General features: G+C 34.2%; 1 protein-coding gene across 1 annotated transcript in view; it reads left to right on the forward strand.

The window, feature by feature from the left end:
• The first annotated feature begins 3,631 nt into the window (after positions 1 to 3,631).
• LOC125648430 (uncharacterized) overlaps positions 3,632 to 18,166 on the forward strand; it is a 14,724-nt gene continuing 189 nt past the window's right edge. The window contains exons 1-9 of the mRNA XM_048875543.2: positions 3,632 to 3,688; positions 5,399 to 5,520; positions 5,697 to 5,821; positions 6,657 to 7,105; positions 7,200 to 7,253; positions 7,580 to 7,718; positions 14,270 to 14,385; positions 15,871 to 15,943; positions 16,203 to 18,166. The exon at positions 16,203 to 18,166 is cut by the window's right edge and continues 189 nt beyond it. Coding sequence (XP_048731500.2) covers positions 3,632 to 3,688; positions 5,399 to 5,520; positions 5,697 to 5,821; positions 6,657 to 7,105; positions 7,200 to 7,253; positions 7,580 to 7,718; positions 14,270 to 14,385; positions 15,871 to 15,943; positions 16,203 to 16,381 — 1,314 coding nt within the window. The 3' untranslated portion in view covers positions 16,382 to 18,166. The remainder of the gene's footprint in view (positions 3,689 to 5,398; positions 5,521 to 5,696; positions 5,822 to 6,656; positions 7,106 to 7,199; positions 7,254 to 7,579; positions 7,719 to 14,269; positions 14,386 to 15,870; positions 15,944 to 16,202) is intronic.

Consider the following 18,166-nt stretch of genomic DNA (forward strand, 5'->3'; position numbering starts at 1 on the left):
CCTTGACCTTGGAGTTTGACCTACTTTTTGAAAAGTTTAACCTTGCTAATAATTTTTGAAGAGTAAGTGAGAGCTTTGATAGATCACATGAGTATTCCTTGAAACAAGGCCTTTCCGTTGGTATTGAACCTTTTGACCTTGACATTTGACCTACTTCTAATTTTTTTTTTACATTGGTCATAACTTCTAAATGGTAAATATTAGAGCTTTCATATTGTACAAGAGCATTTCTTTTGACAAGATCTTTCTACTGGTACCAAGATATTTGCCCTTGTGACCTTGGCCATTATCGGGGGCATTTGTGTTTCACAAACACATCTTGGTTTTTTTTTTTGGGGGGGGGGGCTACAACTCCTTAGGATCTCCGTAATGGTGCAAATGCGGAAGTGATTCACTCCCGTAACATATTGGATCATTCTAAACGTTTGCTGATTTTCTTTACGTAAATGAAATATTTTATGTTTCTTAGTCAATATATAAATTTACAATTCATACTTGTTCGCCATGTTTGTTGTACTGAAGTTTCAACTTCCGATTGTCAAGTTGTTTGCATATGCCATATAAGGTAGTATTTACATCAATGGACAAGTACGGAGGAGAACGCTATTTCGTCGGTATTAAAAAAGTTTACATTTAATATCAATTTAACAAACGAACAGCGGAGTAGCTCGAGTAACTACATTTTCGGGCATCAGTAGATCCACCTACGAGATCTCGCGATAACAAGTATGACGGAGCAGAATTTTGCATGCTGTACATGATGTTTAATGAAAAATACCTTTATTAGACATACCCAAGCACAAAGTTTGTACTCCTTTTGGTGTAAACAACATTTGGGAGTAATACAGGGAGCTTATTATCGGTTATTCATAAAATTATTTTGCACCATTACGGAGATCCTATGGAGTTGTAGCCCTATCCTGAAAATGTCAGAATTAAAAAAAATCGGATAGGGCTACATTATTGCAGCTAAGGTGGTACATGTACCAAAAAAGCGGATCGAACTAGTTTGCAACAAACATACATTCATTATCGCAGATGAAAGCAATGTCAATTTCATTAGGAATATAAAAGATTCAGCGAATGTAAATATACTCTAATGAATGCACACGGGTACGGTAACTACTTCTTTGATTTCTTAATGTTCTATTTGGTCTCCCTGCAGGTGTACGTATGAATGAAAATTGCTATTAAATGCATGTACCCAAGCAATTACACAATGGGTTTAATAAAGATTGCTTATTTGTGCTTGCAGGAATTCCTTTAATTGCGCATGCTCTTTTTAAGTTTCCTATCTAGGTTGTGATTAAAGCTATGTATGGATATGGTTGTAAAACATTTATATATTCATCACTTATATTACGGAGATTTATTGATTATTGAATTATTCTTAGACCTGTCCACGGCATTAGCATTGCGGTGTAGATATAGGTTGCGTCAATAACACATTTTCAGATACGTTATATATCTCTTTTATTGCATTCACTTATGCAAAAAACAATTAGTTTAGAAGTGTACTATTACATGAGGATTAGCTCTTTTTGCCTCTGGAGGATGCATGTTTGTCCAAAGTTTAACACGGGTAACTTTTTCCTCGTTAATTTTTAAAGGAAAAACTAACAGCATGTGAATATACAAAGTGTACATGTATGATCTAAAGTAATACAACAGACGGTGTAAGTTGTAACATGCACTGTTTATTATGAGCTATGTTGTAAAGCATTATTTAAAGCTTCCACAACTATCCCTTCTGTTGCTAGTTTTCTACATGCATTTGGACAATGATTTTGCGTCAATAACACATTTTAGATACATCACATTTATTACTGCCATATATACAGAGAAATTAGTTTAGAAATGCACTACAACTTAGGGTGTTTCTGCCTCAGGCCATCCCTCATCATTACGCGTATTACACCTATTTTCTCTGCAATTATAGAATACCCATAATGAAGTGAAGAACGAGGTTTATCTAAGAGGAAATAATTAAGGTTAACCATACATATATATGTCAAATAAAATGAATTTGTTGGCAAAACCACAAAATTTGATCTCCACCAAAATTAATGAAACGACGGTGTACTTTTTGTGAAGTTCATCTCATTTAACCCTAACCAATTTAGAGCCTATCATTTAAATATAACAGGGAATAAGATTGTTTATGTATAAATTGAATGTTCTTAAATTTCATAAAACTTGTCTTCTACTTGTCACCTACATCAATACTAAAATTGCCTGATCCGAAAAAAATCAGGCAGTTTCCTCCTGTTTTTCTCTAATTTGATGTACAAGTTAAACTTTTTATCACTCCTGTCAGGCTAATTTTCAAGCAATTAGTACCCCCCCCCCCCCATTGCGCGTTATTCCATTCGCTAACAGCTGAGAAGTGTTTTAAATTTTCAACTCGGAGGGTAATTTATGTTGTCATTTACCCACTTCTGCGAAATAATAATTTGACAGAAAATGCTAATGGTGTGCGGCATTAATCATTATGAAAAATTTCTGTAATGTCCATTGTACAATAAAAGAGAAATACTCATTGGATCAGTTCCTTATACTGCCCCCATTTTGAGGAGTAAGCAGATATATTTAGTAAACTAGATCCTGTCTATCTCAAAAGTTTTAACATGACACCTTCTAGTTCACAGAAATGTCACAAAAATAATGAGAATTCTGAATTTCCTCACATTTTGCTAAATAAAACAAAATTGGCAAAAGAAGCATATGTTGCTTTAGAAACACTTGCCCATCTTTCAAACTTGTGTATTTTGTACACCAGTTTCAGCTTTTACTTTGGTTTAGAAAAAGTTAATGGGCAAATGTGTGCTCAATGTTTTCTAAAGCAAAATGTATGTGAAATTAACAAAAATATAAAATTTCTTCTGAAACCCTATATTTGCTTAATCTGGAGACAATCCTGGGGATTTAGTCACCTACATGATTATAGATTTCTGTGGGTATCATCTTTTACTAATATAGGTTTTAACTATATTTTTATAAATGAAGGCCATGTGTTTGGAATTTACCATTGATATATAGATTAAAAGTAATGATGAAATATCAAAATACACGTGCAAATCATCCAGCTCTAATGTGTCTTAAAACAGCATAAATAATGGCAGAAACAACCAGACGGGCTACATGTACGTGAATCTAGTAACAGATGTTTCACAAGGTGAAAATCTAAACCAATCCAAGAGAACTAAATAATGCAATAATTCTGTTACGACAGACGATCTCATTTTCCCTCTAAATGTCAAGAGGTGTATTGAGGCAATCTCATGATAATGATCGTCCATCAGTGTTGTTTAGTTTAGATGGACAGAAAGTTTCTCTGTCTGCAGCATATTAATTGAAATATGTGCTTCGGTAGCTTAAAGGCAAGCTTATCTTTTTATATGTCATAGTTACAAGAATTATACAAATATCTGCGATGAATACAGGAAAGCCAATTGATAACCAATTTTCGGAGGTAATTTCTGTTCTTCCTACTTGCAAATTGGTGTTTATCGTAGCCACGTGATTTTTGTAATCAAATATCTGCGACATTTGGAGATGAATAATACATGGACTAATGACATGATTTTTTTTTTTAAATAATCATTTTTCTGTGTAGCTTTATCTTTAACACATGATGGGGATCTTATCACGGAGAAAACGACGTCACCGAGAATTCACGGGATTAAAGGTTTGTCTTATTCACAGGATTGAAGGTTTGTCTTAATTAGTTGATAATTCTTTGGGAGTCTACAGTAAGCATTTGTCTTATGAAATTAGACTCGTATATTTTTTCAATAAGATCAAACTAATAAAAAAACCGAAACTATCGATTTTGTAACGTTCATATTGTGTTAACATTATTCTTTTAACTAAGATATACATGTATACTTAGATTTACGGAGAAAATAAAATAAATCTGCATAGCATAGAGCAGTCTTTAGTTTAAAAAAATCGGTCACAGCAAATAAAGTTACATTTGTAATACCCAATCACTACACAAGATTAACATGTTTAATGTAGTTTTTATGTTCTTGGGTTCACTTGCATTCTCAGGGACATGTACCTTGTTCTATCTTTTTACATACAGCAGGTAAATGCACAAAACGTTAAAAAAGGACTTCCGGTGGACTAAGCCATGTAGGTTCAAATCTCGGCTCCTGGGTTTTATATTTAAATTCATATGTAACCCATTCTGATTGGTTTGAAACCATTTGGAAAACTATAGATCAAGACGCATCATTTTACAAAGCTTGATGTGTCTAGAGTAGATGGCGAAACTATGTGTTTTCTTGGATCCTGCTCGTAAAGTTAAATCTATTTCGCAATCGAACTTATACCTACTTATCAAGGTCATAAAACATACATGTATATTCACTTAAAGATTACCATCATGTATGCTTATATAAAATATGTTAGTTTCTTTGAACTTTGAAAATCCATAAAAATACATAGATCTGCAACTTTAAAGAAATTAATAGACAGCCTTTTATCAGAAAAAGATGTTTATTACATAAACCACATATTTTTACGTCAGTGTTTTACTCTCCTGTGAATAGTTACTGACACTGTTTTTCTCTCCAAATTGTCTACATTATATTTTCTTGCCTTTCTATTCTACTTTCCCTCCTTTCTTTTCTTGTGATGTACGTTGCACATTTTACATAAAACACTTCAAAATTATCATGAATATCTAAACATTTTAAATGTAAATTGTCAGGGACTTGGTGATTATAAGAAAGAAAGAGATGTTCTGAATTATCTTTATACAAAAACCTTTAACATTTATTTCCTGAAAGACATCAAAATTGCAAGAAAAAAAGGTTTAAAAAAAATTAAAACAATGACAACAACAAAATACACAAAATGTCATCATGAATATGATAATTTAAAGTGTTTTATTTTATTGGTGAACGATGAAAACTTGCACACAAGTATACATCAAACATATTCTCTCTCCCTTTTTGTCTATCTATCTATCCACAATGAAAGTTATTAAATTTTCTATCTTTTATCCAAACGACAATTCTATAGTTTATTTTCTACACTCGTTTTAGATCGTATAACTTCGATATTGTGTATGGTCTTCATTCAGTCTCCACATGATGATTAGCATTCTGTTTTGACAATTTTTATGTTCATGTCGTTGCTTTGGATCATATAGATATATAGCTGGGGCGAAAATTTTCAGTACCTAGTTGTGATTATTTAGTGCTTTATATATATATATATATATATATATATATATATATATATATATATATATATATATATAATCTGCTTACAATTAAACAAGGTGGGGAAAATAAAAATAAAACAAAAATACGATTTTCCCTCGAATTGTGAATTTCAGTCGTCAAAAACTTTACAATTTCATCAGTACGATTTCCGTTCACTTTAGGCCTTAGCTGCAGGTTCCCTGGCCTTGGCCAGGGCCCACGCCGTCCTGGATGAAACAGAGAAGAGTTTGGAACTAGAAATTGCCAAAGAAAACCGAAAACCTCCATCAAATTGTATTGGCAGGTCTGACAATTTTATTCTAACACTACAGATTAGTCAGAAACCTTCTTCACCCTGTTTCCCCTCATGATTAAACATATCTAACACATATTGATTTTATTCAATTTCTTTTCAACATGTTGATGCCTTAATTGCTGCATTGTATATGACAGAGATATGTGATTTGATTTTATCATTAGGGCTCGATTTTGGGGACATAAGTTGATGCACACAAAACAAGTATTATTGTGCATAGTTGTGTTGAATATCATTGACTGCATCTTAGTGCTCGGAGAACTTATTCTGGATATATATTACCTTAAAGGTAAGTTGAATTTAATTGATCTTCTCTGGGGCAGATTAGGAAGAGAGATCGGTGATCCCAACCATTACTTCCTCAGATATACACCACTCTTTAAAAAGACACTAATTGAATAGCCTTGTTCAAAATTCACCAATATGCTTTATTTAAGCCAAGGATTTTCGGTATGGCAAGCCCCTGGAAAACTAAAGAATTCGTACCTTTTGTACTTATTCCTTCCTTGGTTATCATATCCGTCGGATGAAACGTTAAAGAGTGTCTCATGTCAAGGATCACCCCCCCCCCCCCTTTCCCCCTCTGCTACGTAAAAGATCGTTTCTCTGATTTTCAATATAAGGAGTAAGCTCACAGGGAGCCGTAAGGGAAAGGCAAAACCGATAATATTTCATTGACTTCACCGCCGTAAAATGGCTGAAATATTGCCAAAAACGGCGTTAAACTCAAAACAATCGATTAAACAATCCTTGGTTGTCAAACTCACCAACCCCCTTCTGTGGCAAATTCCGGATCCGCCACTTATTCCTTTTCCAAACTTTTCATGTATGCAAACTTTTCCAGTAGACTAGTTACTATATGCAACAATAAGTAAAAGAAAACGAATAAACCCCCAACCCCCCCCCCCCTAGACAATCATATATCTCCATACACCCCAGGCTATTTTGCCAGTGCAATGAAGGAGAAAGAGAAAATTTTATTTGATTACAGAAATTTATCTCAGCAAGTGTTTCCTAGAGTAGGTTTCAGATTATATATACATATATAAATATCTCCAAATGCACAGCCCACCAGCTGAGACACTTACATTTTTCTGATCTTTTCTCTAACGTTTATCTTTCAGGGGTTCTTGACTTTGAAGAATTGGCTAATATGTATTTTGTAAATACAATGAAATCAACGTATCCACAGGAATTACAGGATCTGTACGAAACAGATATTAACGTTTTACATTCAAGGATTCTGACATCTAAAGTGAATTTTATACAGGAAACATCAACATCCTACAGTATTCTTGATTTCACTTTTTCTGTGGATTCGAAGACTAATCAAACTAGTCATCAGATATTGGACAAAAGATCTCGTAGAAGCACGGGGGTGTATCCTGAATATTTTATCAACAATTCTTCTGCAATTTCGTCAAAAAATGTCAGTTCTGATCTTTGGAACTTAACTAATAAAATCCAATCTGAAGTTCATCATGATGATGATCATTCGCAACCTATAGAAGTGGATCTTGCTCATATATTTCATTACTGCAGCATTTCAATTCTTGCCATACTTGTTATGGAGGTAATTTTAATTTCATATCAAATTAGAGTTTCTTAAAATCTTTTATAATTTCTTGCACTGAAATACAAAGCTTTCAATTGTAGTTTTGTTTCAGAATGTTTTGAAATTGATATGCAGTGGAAAGGAGTATTTCGAAAAGAAATTAGAGGTAACATCTATTATATGATTTGAACACGTGTATTGAAAGAATATGATAAACAGGAACTAGAAATGAATTTCCCCTAACCATATTAATCGACATCTATGCTATCGATAATTTCTGTCGCTGCTATGACGTGCATTTATTAGTATGTAATTATAGATATATTTTAAAGATTAACGGGATTCAATATGTCATAAATGTATTGCACGAATCTGGTTTTACAGTCGCCTTAATGCTATAAGTGGGGTAGTTTTTCATCAATTAGTAGGTGTAAAGTGAAAATATCGATAATACCTGGGATGTTAACAGTGTTTTTATGCAATGCACTACAGGTCTTTGATGGGTTCATCGTTGTGGCTTCCTTCATCGTAGATTTGATCTTCATAAAGGGACTAAGTGCCTATAAAATTCAGAAGTTTGTGGTTGTCTTAGCCTTCCTTGTCCCATGGAGGGTAATTCGGGTAGTCAATAGTAAGTAAGAAGAAATCTCTTTAGAGTCAATAGTAAGTAAGAAAAAATCTCTTTAGAGACGATAGGAGCGAGAACTTATCAGTCATAATATAGAGGGCTCTAAATACTCACGAAGTGTTAACGTAATGATTCAAATTTAAGTGTGTTTTGTCTAAGAATCCAGATGCAACTTAGACAAGATGTTCATTTTAATCATGTTGACTTAGATTCAGAATTATAATATAAAGATTACGTTTTACAGTAATACCATTTCACTCAGCTTCTTTTCTAGAAAACATTATGCGCATGCCTGAAAGTTATGTTATGGATTTAAATTTTTCTAGTACAATTAAGTGATAGAAAAATTTAGTTTGTCCAAATCCGAGTTCTGTGGGTTATTTTTTAAAGTTTACAAAAATGAACATTTCATCTAATTAAAGATTCTTGTAAAATTGGGGGAAAAAATGCATCTTTTTATGCCATGCAAATCTACTGCAAAGGATATATCAGGGTGAAAATGCATGGGACATATGCCTTCCTTTATGATATATAGTCTTTTAGTTCTAATTCCTTTGCGATTCGCGGAGAGCATGAAACGTAATACCTTTCGCACATCCTTTCATTATTTAAAAGGACAAACATTTACCGAAGAGAAGCAAAATTTACTCATTCAAGTGTTTTTTCGTTGTATTCTAACTATGATTTAATGCAGTAATAAAATGAATCACAGTGTAGGCTGTTAAGATTTAAGTATGGCTACTGTAATTCTTACTCAAGCAAACACATAATGCTCATGGAAATTAGCTATCGATCGTCTGATTAATCATACATGCTGTCTGACATGCCTTTGATAGACAAAACTGATCTCCCATCAGACTTCATCACAACATTATTGCGTTACGATTGCAAAGTGAAAATATGATAAATGAATGTTTAAACGGAGGCAAACGGACAACGCACTTATATAAGTGAGGGTATAGGGTCTTTGGATCGGAATAAACTTTTGAACGAATAACTCGATCTTTTACCATCTAACTTCAACATCAGGAAATAAATTATTTAAAATGGAATTAAAGTTAATATTTCTTGAGTATGATAATATATATAATGTAAGATTCCATCATTAAATGAATAGAAAATGTAAGAACACTTGTCTCATAAACGCAGAGCGATTTTCATTAAGGGTTTTTAAATTTTTGTCAACGTCCCTGAGTCGAATGTGTCAGTGAGTCTTTTCTTAATTGAAGTTTGTCTTTTGTTTTCTCAAAATTAAATTCACTAAAGTATACACAATCTTTGAAAAACATCTATCAAGGGTGCGTAGACATTGATTAAAACAGATTGTAAATGTCCATGAAGTGTGGATTCAGGCTTGTTGAATCTATAGACCGACTTCGGGATAGGGCTGCAATAGAGGTTTTTCATAGAATATGCAGTACCTAAGAAATCTTAAAATTCTTCTCTGGAAGAAGTATATCATATTGCAACAACAAAGCATCAAAACTCTGCAAGCACCCTCATTGATTGTACAATTGTCAAAACTAAGGGCTAAGCGTTGAGCTTAAGTCAATAACTTCTCAATTTATACGCAGTAAATCTGGTAGAAATTGTGGTCGATAAGACTCTTGATATATCTTCTTTTGCAGATAGGATGAAGATACAAATGTCCGAATCCAGTCTGTACTTTTTATTAAAGTGGTCAATGCCCAGACAATCATTGTTAGAAGTGAAAGCCATATGATCTTCTAATGAGACTTAAATTCTGTGTTCCCAATTTGGTTTTTCATTGTCTCAACTTTGTCCTAAAGGGAGTACATAAAATATGTTAAGATAACGAATAGCGATCCCATTAAACCTATAAAGAATACAAAATTTAGAGTAGGTTAAGGCAAAGACAAACCTCTGGATATACCAGAGGTAAGATCAGGCGCATACGAGGGCTAATTTTCCTCTGTTAACTGGTTACACCCACTGTGAGCCCTTTATTTTGATCAGCTAAAACGGAGTAACCCGTTGTCAAAATAGGTATGAAAGCATGACCTAACAATTGGTATGAAACACTTCACACAACATTCAGCCTACCAATAGGTTGTATTTGCAAATAGGATCATATAACGACCATAGAATCTGCGAATTGCTAACTTTTAAGGTATTCAATGTATAATGACCATATTTCATATCTAATAAATGGATGGTGGAATTTTTGTAATCATGGTATTATTTTGAAGGGTTCATCAAATAAAAATAATCCACCATAGGAATTTTCAAAATTTTGTTTACTGCTTGATTTATTTCACCTAGAATTTAACATTGAGGTATATGAGAAAAGCATGTTTTATTACAATATTTTAAGAAGAAATTATATTTTCATACAAATCTCTTGGTAGAAAGTTGCATACACTTTCTCTTAATGAAAATATGAAATAAAATTAATCATTGACCACACACATTTTTAGAAAATTAGATTTTTCTTATTTTTACAAAGGGCAGACAACTCTTCCAAAAAGTCTTAAGTGAAAAAAGGTCAGCTTCTAATTATGTACCAGTCATGTGAATTTCATCTGCTTCAATTTCATCATTATTTAACAATAAACATTTATGTTGATCTAAATCCTTCAAAATTGTTCATTATCCTTTCATTATACATGGAATACCTTAACAAGAATGTTGAAAGCACTGTGGCATCAATTTATTTGTCAGTACTCTTTAATGATTTCAAACTGATCATACGCAGAACATGCTCTTATGTGTATCGAATCGGTTGGGTGACGTAAACAGGTAATGATACAATATTGCTGTGCTGCAAAAATAGGGAAGTTCATGATGGGGAGTCTAAAGTCATCTCGTTTGTCACAAAATAGAGTTTTAGTTTGCCATCAACGTCTATGTGAAGTAAAACATCCATATATGAAACGAATGTGGAAGATACCAAGGTGTCTTTTATCTCGTGTTTACTAGGATATATTGAATCCCATGAAAACGAATATTATTAATAGATAAAACGTCGGTGTACCTAAATGTCGAATTGAAAAATCCCGTGGGGATCCGGGTTAGAATAGGTCCTCAGAACCTCTTGCTTGTCGTAAGAGGCAACTTAATGGGGGCGATCCTTCGGATGAGACCGCAAAAACCGAGGCTCCCGCGTGTAACAGCAGGTGTGGCACGATAAAGATCCCTCCCTGCTCAAAGGCCGTAAGCGCCGAGCATAGGCCTAAATTTTGCAGCCCTTTACCGGCAGTTGTGACGTCTCCATATGAGTGAAAGATTCTCGAGAGGGACGTTAAACAATATTTAATCAATCAAGCCACAGCAAGATATTTCTTCTTCTCGTGTAGAAGTTCTTGAATAAATTCAGCCTCATCAATGTACAAAAACCCCAAAATATCAACAGATAATGGAACACAATTTGTGCCAATAGGAATTCCGACAGACAATTGGAAGACTCTTAAGACTATATTGATCTTGTCAATAAGGAACAGCATGTTTTAATATTAATTCCTTCGGAGTACTGTTCCATATAATCAGAATGGGGCTTAAGAAAGCAATATCTAATGGATCAAAGAAACTGTGCATTATTTAATACATAAAAAAATAACAATAAACAAATTTTATTTTTTGTAATACTGTTTTCAAATGTATTCGTTACAACATTTCATAATCCATTAATGTTAACGTAGAATAACGTCAATTTTAGCACACTCGAAAGATACTGGTATTCGAACTTGAATTAACGAAGTTAATAACGCGTGTGACCACCATTTGCATTCACGCATGCTTGACAACGGCGCCCCAGTGATGCCACTAAAGTGTTCAGAAATGCTTGAGAGATGTTCCAGATGTTGGTTAAAGCCTGGCCTAAATCAGCCAAAGTCACTGGCTGATTTGATAAACGGCGTAGACATCGTTACATTTCATCCCAGACGTGCTCGATCGGCGATAAATCGTGGGAAACAGCTGGCCAAGGCAAGACATCGACATTCTGCTGAACAAAAAAGTCCCTGACTACACGTGCAACATGTGGCCTTGCGTTGTCTTGCTGCAGAGTGATGTGATTTTGCTGTCTCTGTATGAAGGGTATCGCATGACGCTGAATAATTTCGTCTCGATAGCGTACGCCGGTGAGATTTCCATTGACAATTTGTAGAGGGGTCCTTCCACGTGCTGTTATTCCACCCCACACCATAACGCTACCTCCACTGAATTGTCGACGTTGCACAACACAAGCGTCCTGGTACAGCTCCCCAACGCGACGATACTCTCTACAACGGTCATCACTGCTATCCAAATGAAATCCGGATTCATCAGTGAACAGAATATTGGCCCAGTCATGTATTCTGAATCGCAGATGTCTACACCACGCTAGTCTAGCGATACGATGACGTTGAAGCAGTATTGGGCGCACCGCTGGACGTCTTGGTCTGATGTTGTGCTCGCGCAGACGATTACCCACATTTCTTGGAATGCTACGAGCAGTCAAACTTGCTGTCTGGAAACGATTTCTCGGGTGCACAAGTCTAATGTGGTTATCCTGTCGACGAGACGTCACACGAGGACGCCCAGAACGCGGTCGATCCCGAGTGTTACCAGATTGTTGGAAATGTCTCCATAATGACTGGATGGTGTTCCGATTAACTCCAAAGTGTCTTACTACGATATTTTGTCCCATTCCAGCTTGAAGCATCCCAACAGCACGGTTACGTTGGTTTTCGCTGAGTCGTGGCATGACAGAAGGGTAAAGTTTGTCAAAACTAAAGTGATTTCCTTAACGAATAGTGTCCAAACAAACCTTTTACACTTCTTACTCCAAACAGTATTGGCCAGTAAAACTCGTGCGTAGGAACACTTCAATAAACAACATGTGTTCACTAACCATGAAAAAGTCCGTGCATCTAAGTCGGGTACTATCCGATATTGTTAAAAAACATCACCTTTATCGATTGTTTAGATTTTTATAAATATAAACAATAAATATATACAAAATATACTAAATCTTATAATGCAGTTTATTTTTTCCGGTAGTATATATATATATATATATATATATATATATATATATATATATATATATATATAATTGAGCCGTTCCTAGCAAAAAAGGCCTTTATCTTATTCAACAATGCTATCAAAAAACCTCATAATGAAAAAACTTAACGTCATTTTTTGCATACTCGTAAAGAAAAAGGTCATGATTACCAATCACGAGTTTGTTGACATCGTTGATTGAATGTAATATCTTAACGACAACCAATATTGCTCTAATATTTTGAGGGATGTTCTCTATAGTTCACACTTTACCACTAGTATACTTAAGGGCCCTTTTTGCTAGGAATGGCTCATATGTACATGTATATACCCCAATGTGAAAAATTGTCTCAGTGTCCGGTAGTCAATAGGTAAAATATTAAATGAAATATATATGTATAATTTTTATCACCCAGTACAACAGTGTATCATTCTTGTTACCAATGTAGTTTATTGATATTTGTCTATGTAATATATGTCTCTTGATAAAGACGCGGGTTGCGTCGAAAATTTTAGTTTTAAATAACCAACAGTGTCGTGTCCTTTTATATATATATATATATAAAGCACTAAATAATCACAACTACGTACTGAAAATTTTCGCACCAGCCCGGGGTCGAACCAGCGACGTACGGCACCCACCGCCTAGCAAGATTGTCAAACCAGTGCGTAAGTCCACTCGGCCACAACGACTTCCCTAAAAAAGGAAGCTTTGTAATGCTCCTAAAGCTCTACTTATACACACTGATGCAATCTCACACTGTCGCTGTGTCATTCAGTGTTTAAGATATTTTATAAGGAGAGTGGATCTCTCGATGCAATTGTATAGAATATTTAATATATATATATATATATATGTATGTGTGTGTATGTGTGTATATATATATATATATATATATATATATATATATATATATATTAAAAGAAATAGAATAAACAGTACACAAAGTTAAAAGTTAAAAATTTAACGTTAAATTTAAATTAAATCCACTAATTATCTTTTAAATATTATTTTTTAATTATTTTTTAATTTAATTGTTAAATTTTTAACTTTTAACTTTGTGTACTGTTTATTCTATTTCTTTTAATATTTTATACCGGACACTGTGATTTTTTTTAAAAACACAATTTGGATATATATATATATATATATATATATATATATATATATATATATATTGTAACAATACATCATAAGTCATGCAACTTAATTATTTCTCACAAACGTTGCCTAAACTGTACCTAACTTCCAACTAACTCTATATAGATTAATAAGTTGATTGTTAGTGAAATTCAATATATAATTTTTGTGCAATAAAAATTGCAGTCCTCAACATTTGATAATTCATGCATATGATGAATGTAATATCGATCCAAACATATTTTAAATTTTTTTTTTATTGCAAATAAGATCATCTAACAAGAGTTAAATAATCTTGATTTCAACTAGACAATAAAAAGAGAAATGTAAGGAATGAGTAATAAATACATAATACACTTTCTATAAATGATCGATAAAAATTGTATTAACTCATCTTATTATTGCTTAGGTTTGGTGGTAGCAGTTATTGATCACGAACACTTCAGGATGAAACTTTTGTACAAGCAGAAAAAGCAAGTGGCAAACGACCTCAAAAACTCTAAATCAGACAATAGAGCTCTAGAGGTATGATTAATGGAGACAAGATTATCTAAACGTACAATTAAAGATATCACGAATTGAGGATCAAATAGAAGTCCCATCCACACAAATAAAACCCATACCTATGTTTTACCTGTACCAGTAACTCAATGCATTATTTTATGAAATGTACAATTCTATTTATTTTATTCATATTGTTGGCTTATTAAGTATGGCATTCAGAATACACAAAATGAAAATAGCATGCGATTACTGAAATTTCCCATGAAAAATATATTTTCTAGTAGAAGGTATGTATTGTTGGTTGGTTATCTATAGTTTATCGTCCCGCTTGTCAATCTTTCACTCATATGGAGACATCATTGCGGTGAAGGGATGCAAAATTAGGCCTATGCTCGGCGCTTATGGCCTTTGATCAGGAAGGGGTCTTTATCGTGCCACACCTGCTGTGTCGCGGGGCCTCGGTTTTTGCGGTCTCATCCGAAGGACTGCCCCATTTTGTCGCCTCTTATGACAAGGGAAACTGAGGACCTATTCTAATCCGGAACCCCACGGGATGACAGTGTGGCACGGAAAAGATCCCTCCCTGCTCAAAGGCCTTAAGATCCGAGCATAGAACCCTTGATCGGAATTGTTGACGTCTCCATAAGAGTAACAAATTCTCGAGAGAAACGTTTAACAATATAAAATCTATCATAAGGTACTTTGATGTAAGTACAGATGATAAATATAAAGGCATTTTCTTTATCTATCGATCTGTTCAATTAACCTGTTTATTAGAATTGTTAAATATGATTTGTATACGAAAACTCGATGCAAACATAAAGTTTATTAGTTCCATACCGACGAAGTCGAAGGTGACTTTAGGTTTGCGCTCCGTCCGTCAGTCCAGTTTTCTGCACTTTTTTCTCTCTTGCAGATATTTATTTTATATTTGGTACATTGCTTTGCCATAACAGGTTACAGATCAAGTTCGAATGTCGTCTCGGTCCGTTGATTTTGCACTTAGTTATGGCCCTTGGACTTGGAAAAATAGCATGAATTGTTAGTTTACATCCAAGTTTCTTATCTCTGTAGATAAGAGTAGTACACTCATTAAAACTTCTAGCATAGTAATACAACAATATAGCTAAATTATTCATGATCAGCTACATGTAAGAGTTTATTGACTTGGTTAAAGACCTAAACCTAATCATAAATTTGTCTTTTTTCCTGGTCTAGTCTCTACTCGAATAGTAGTTGATTTCCACCATTCCTATCCTGGTTCCCCAATTTTCCCTTTTACCATAACCTACATAATGAACTTTGAATATTGTTGTGATACAGTAATTTTTGTAACCGGTACGCAATACTCGCAGAATGCTTGTTTTCCTTCATATATTAACGAAATTGGTAAAATGCGGCAGCAAACTTTCATTTCTTAAAAAGAAAATTTCCTGTCAGACGGAATATTTATATAGGCATGTAAAGAAAAACATTACAGAATAACTATCACATAAAATGTTGTAGATTTGTATCGAGGGACTCCGGAGAAGAGCTGTCTTAGCGGGTGTTCCAGAAAGGGAGCTAGACGACATCATGGGTAAATAAGCCATTAAACCGTAAAGAACCCACTCTCTAACGTTTACACAAGAGAACAATATAATAGAACTTAAACGAAACGTGCATTCAATATTAAATAAACAATAATGATGGCACATGCTGAAAGACTGAATAAATTGCTGTCTCCTAATTATGTTTCAAGCATCTTAGATAACCCTCAGATTGTAGTCGTTTCAATGTAATTTAACTTCTTTGATTTCAATGGAACCGATACAATTTTTCTCTTGAATTACACGTAGCTTCGAGTCAAACACCAAGGAAAAAGAAGGGCGTGAAGAAGCCTTCCTCGTCTTCTTTCCCAGCTGCCTTCAATTTAACATCCCTGGGCTTTCATCGACATACCAGTGAAAGTTCCAATGCGGAAGTTGTTTACATTGACGTAGACAATAACACTTGCTTTCAAAACAATAGTGACTGAAAAAAAAATAACATTGCATTAATAGGATAATTTCATTTTCTTCAGTTAGTGGAGAAAATTGTAAACAATGAACAAGTTTGCACATTCTTATTAGGACATCATGTTCATGACTTTAAGACACCACTTAATTATTTCATCCATTTATCAGGGTACTGGTTGCGCAATTGGTTGTCGTCCGTCGTCGTCCATCGTATGTTAACAATTGAACATTTTTAACTTTTTGATAACTACCAGTCCAATTCTTTTAAAATTTGGTATGAAGCATCTTTGGGACAAGGGGGACATAAATTGTAAATTTCAGGACTCCATCACCCTTGGGGCGGGGCAAAAACTGCCCAAATTTTACCAATTTTCAAAAATATTCTTCTCAAGAACCGCACACGTGTAAGAAAAACTAAATGCATGGTGATGAAGAGCTTTCTGCTACCAAAATTGTAAATTTCATGATCCTCGGGGTAGGGTTCTGACCCTAGGGCGGGGCCAAACTTGGTACATAGTGTTTATGTGTAAAACACTTAAATAACATCTTCTTTAGTGCTATTGATAGTATATTGAAACTACATAGGTATTTAGAAAGAACAGGTACTGTAAATTTGATGATCCCAGGGGTAGGGGTTTCGGTATCATGGTGGGGCCAAAATGGTCAGTTATTAAATGTATGAACAATAGACGTTTTTAACTTCTTCTTGATAACTATCATTCCAATTCTTTCAAATTTGGTATGGAACAATGGGGACATGAATTGTAAAATACAGGATTTCTGCATCCTTGGGGCCTAAGGGGCGGGGCTAAAACTGCCCAATATTGACCAATTTACTCTTCTCTAGAACTGCACGTTTAAGAAAAACTAAATGCATAACGATGTAGAGCATGCAGGAAGGCCTTTCTAAAATTGTAAATTTCATGATCCCCGGGGTATGGGTTCTGACCCCAGGGTGGGGCCAAACTAAGTATATAGTGTTTATGTGCAAGTTTGTTGATACTGTATTAAGTCTAAATGCATACTAAGGAATAGTAGAAAAAGATGTACAAAAATGGTGAATTCACAACCCAGGGTTTAGACTCTAGGATGAGTCCAAATTAGTCATATCTTTTAATGTTAATACACCTATTATATTATGTGAAGCCTTTCATCAGTGTATGCACTTATTAGGGCATTGAAGTTGTAAGAACACTTCTTTTTTATACTGTTGCTGAATGTTAAAATTTAACTTAGATATTCAGAACAGGAATTTTTTTCTAGATTTCATAGCCCATGGGAGTAGTGATAATTTTTCACTAGTACTCAGGTGACCGATAAGGCCTGTGGGCCTCTTGTTTCATAAACTTTAACGAAGACATCACTGTTCGTCATTCTTTTGAATTCTATAGTATAGTCTATTTGGAATATGTGTATTTTCGAGCAGTACCTGTAGAAGGACTTGTTCAGATTAATTTGTATTATCATAATATGTCGTTTTATTACTGTATTGACTCTGTTGTGGCTCAACTTTCGTGTTGTCTTGAGTGTTACAAGATTAACATTCGTGTCATTCCTCTGCCTGTTAAAGAGCATAACATATGCATAAACGCCCGATTTGATTGATACCATTAAAAGTTTAAAATGTATCATGATTTGAATATCAACAAGTTTGTCTACACCAGTTGTTTTTTGCTATGAACTTGAAATTCAGAATGTATGTTTTATGCTTATTGTAAATGTAATGTACCTTGTGGAAAACTGGAAGTAAATCAGTTGAATACAGACCCTGTAGCTGGTTAACGTGTATTAACTGAATGCAATAG

Source organism: Ostrea edulis, chromosome 6, assembly GCF_947568905.1.
Source record: "Ostrea edulis chromosome 6, xbOstEdul1.1, whole genome shotgun sequence".
NCBI lineage: Eukaryota > Metazoa > Mollusca > Bivalvia > Ostreida > Ostreidae > Ostrea > Ostrea edulis.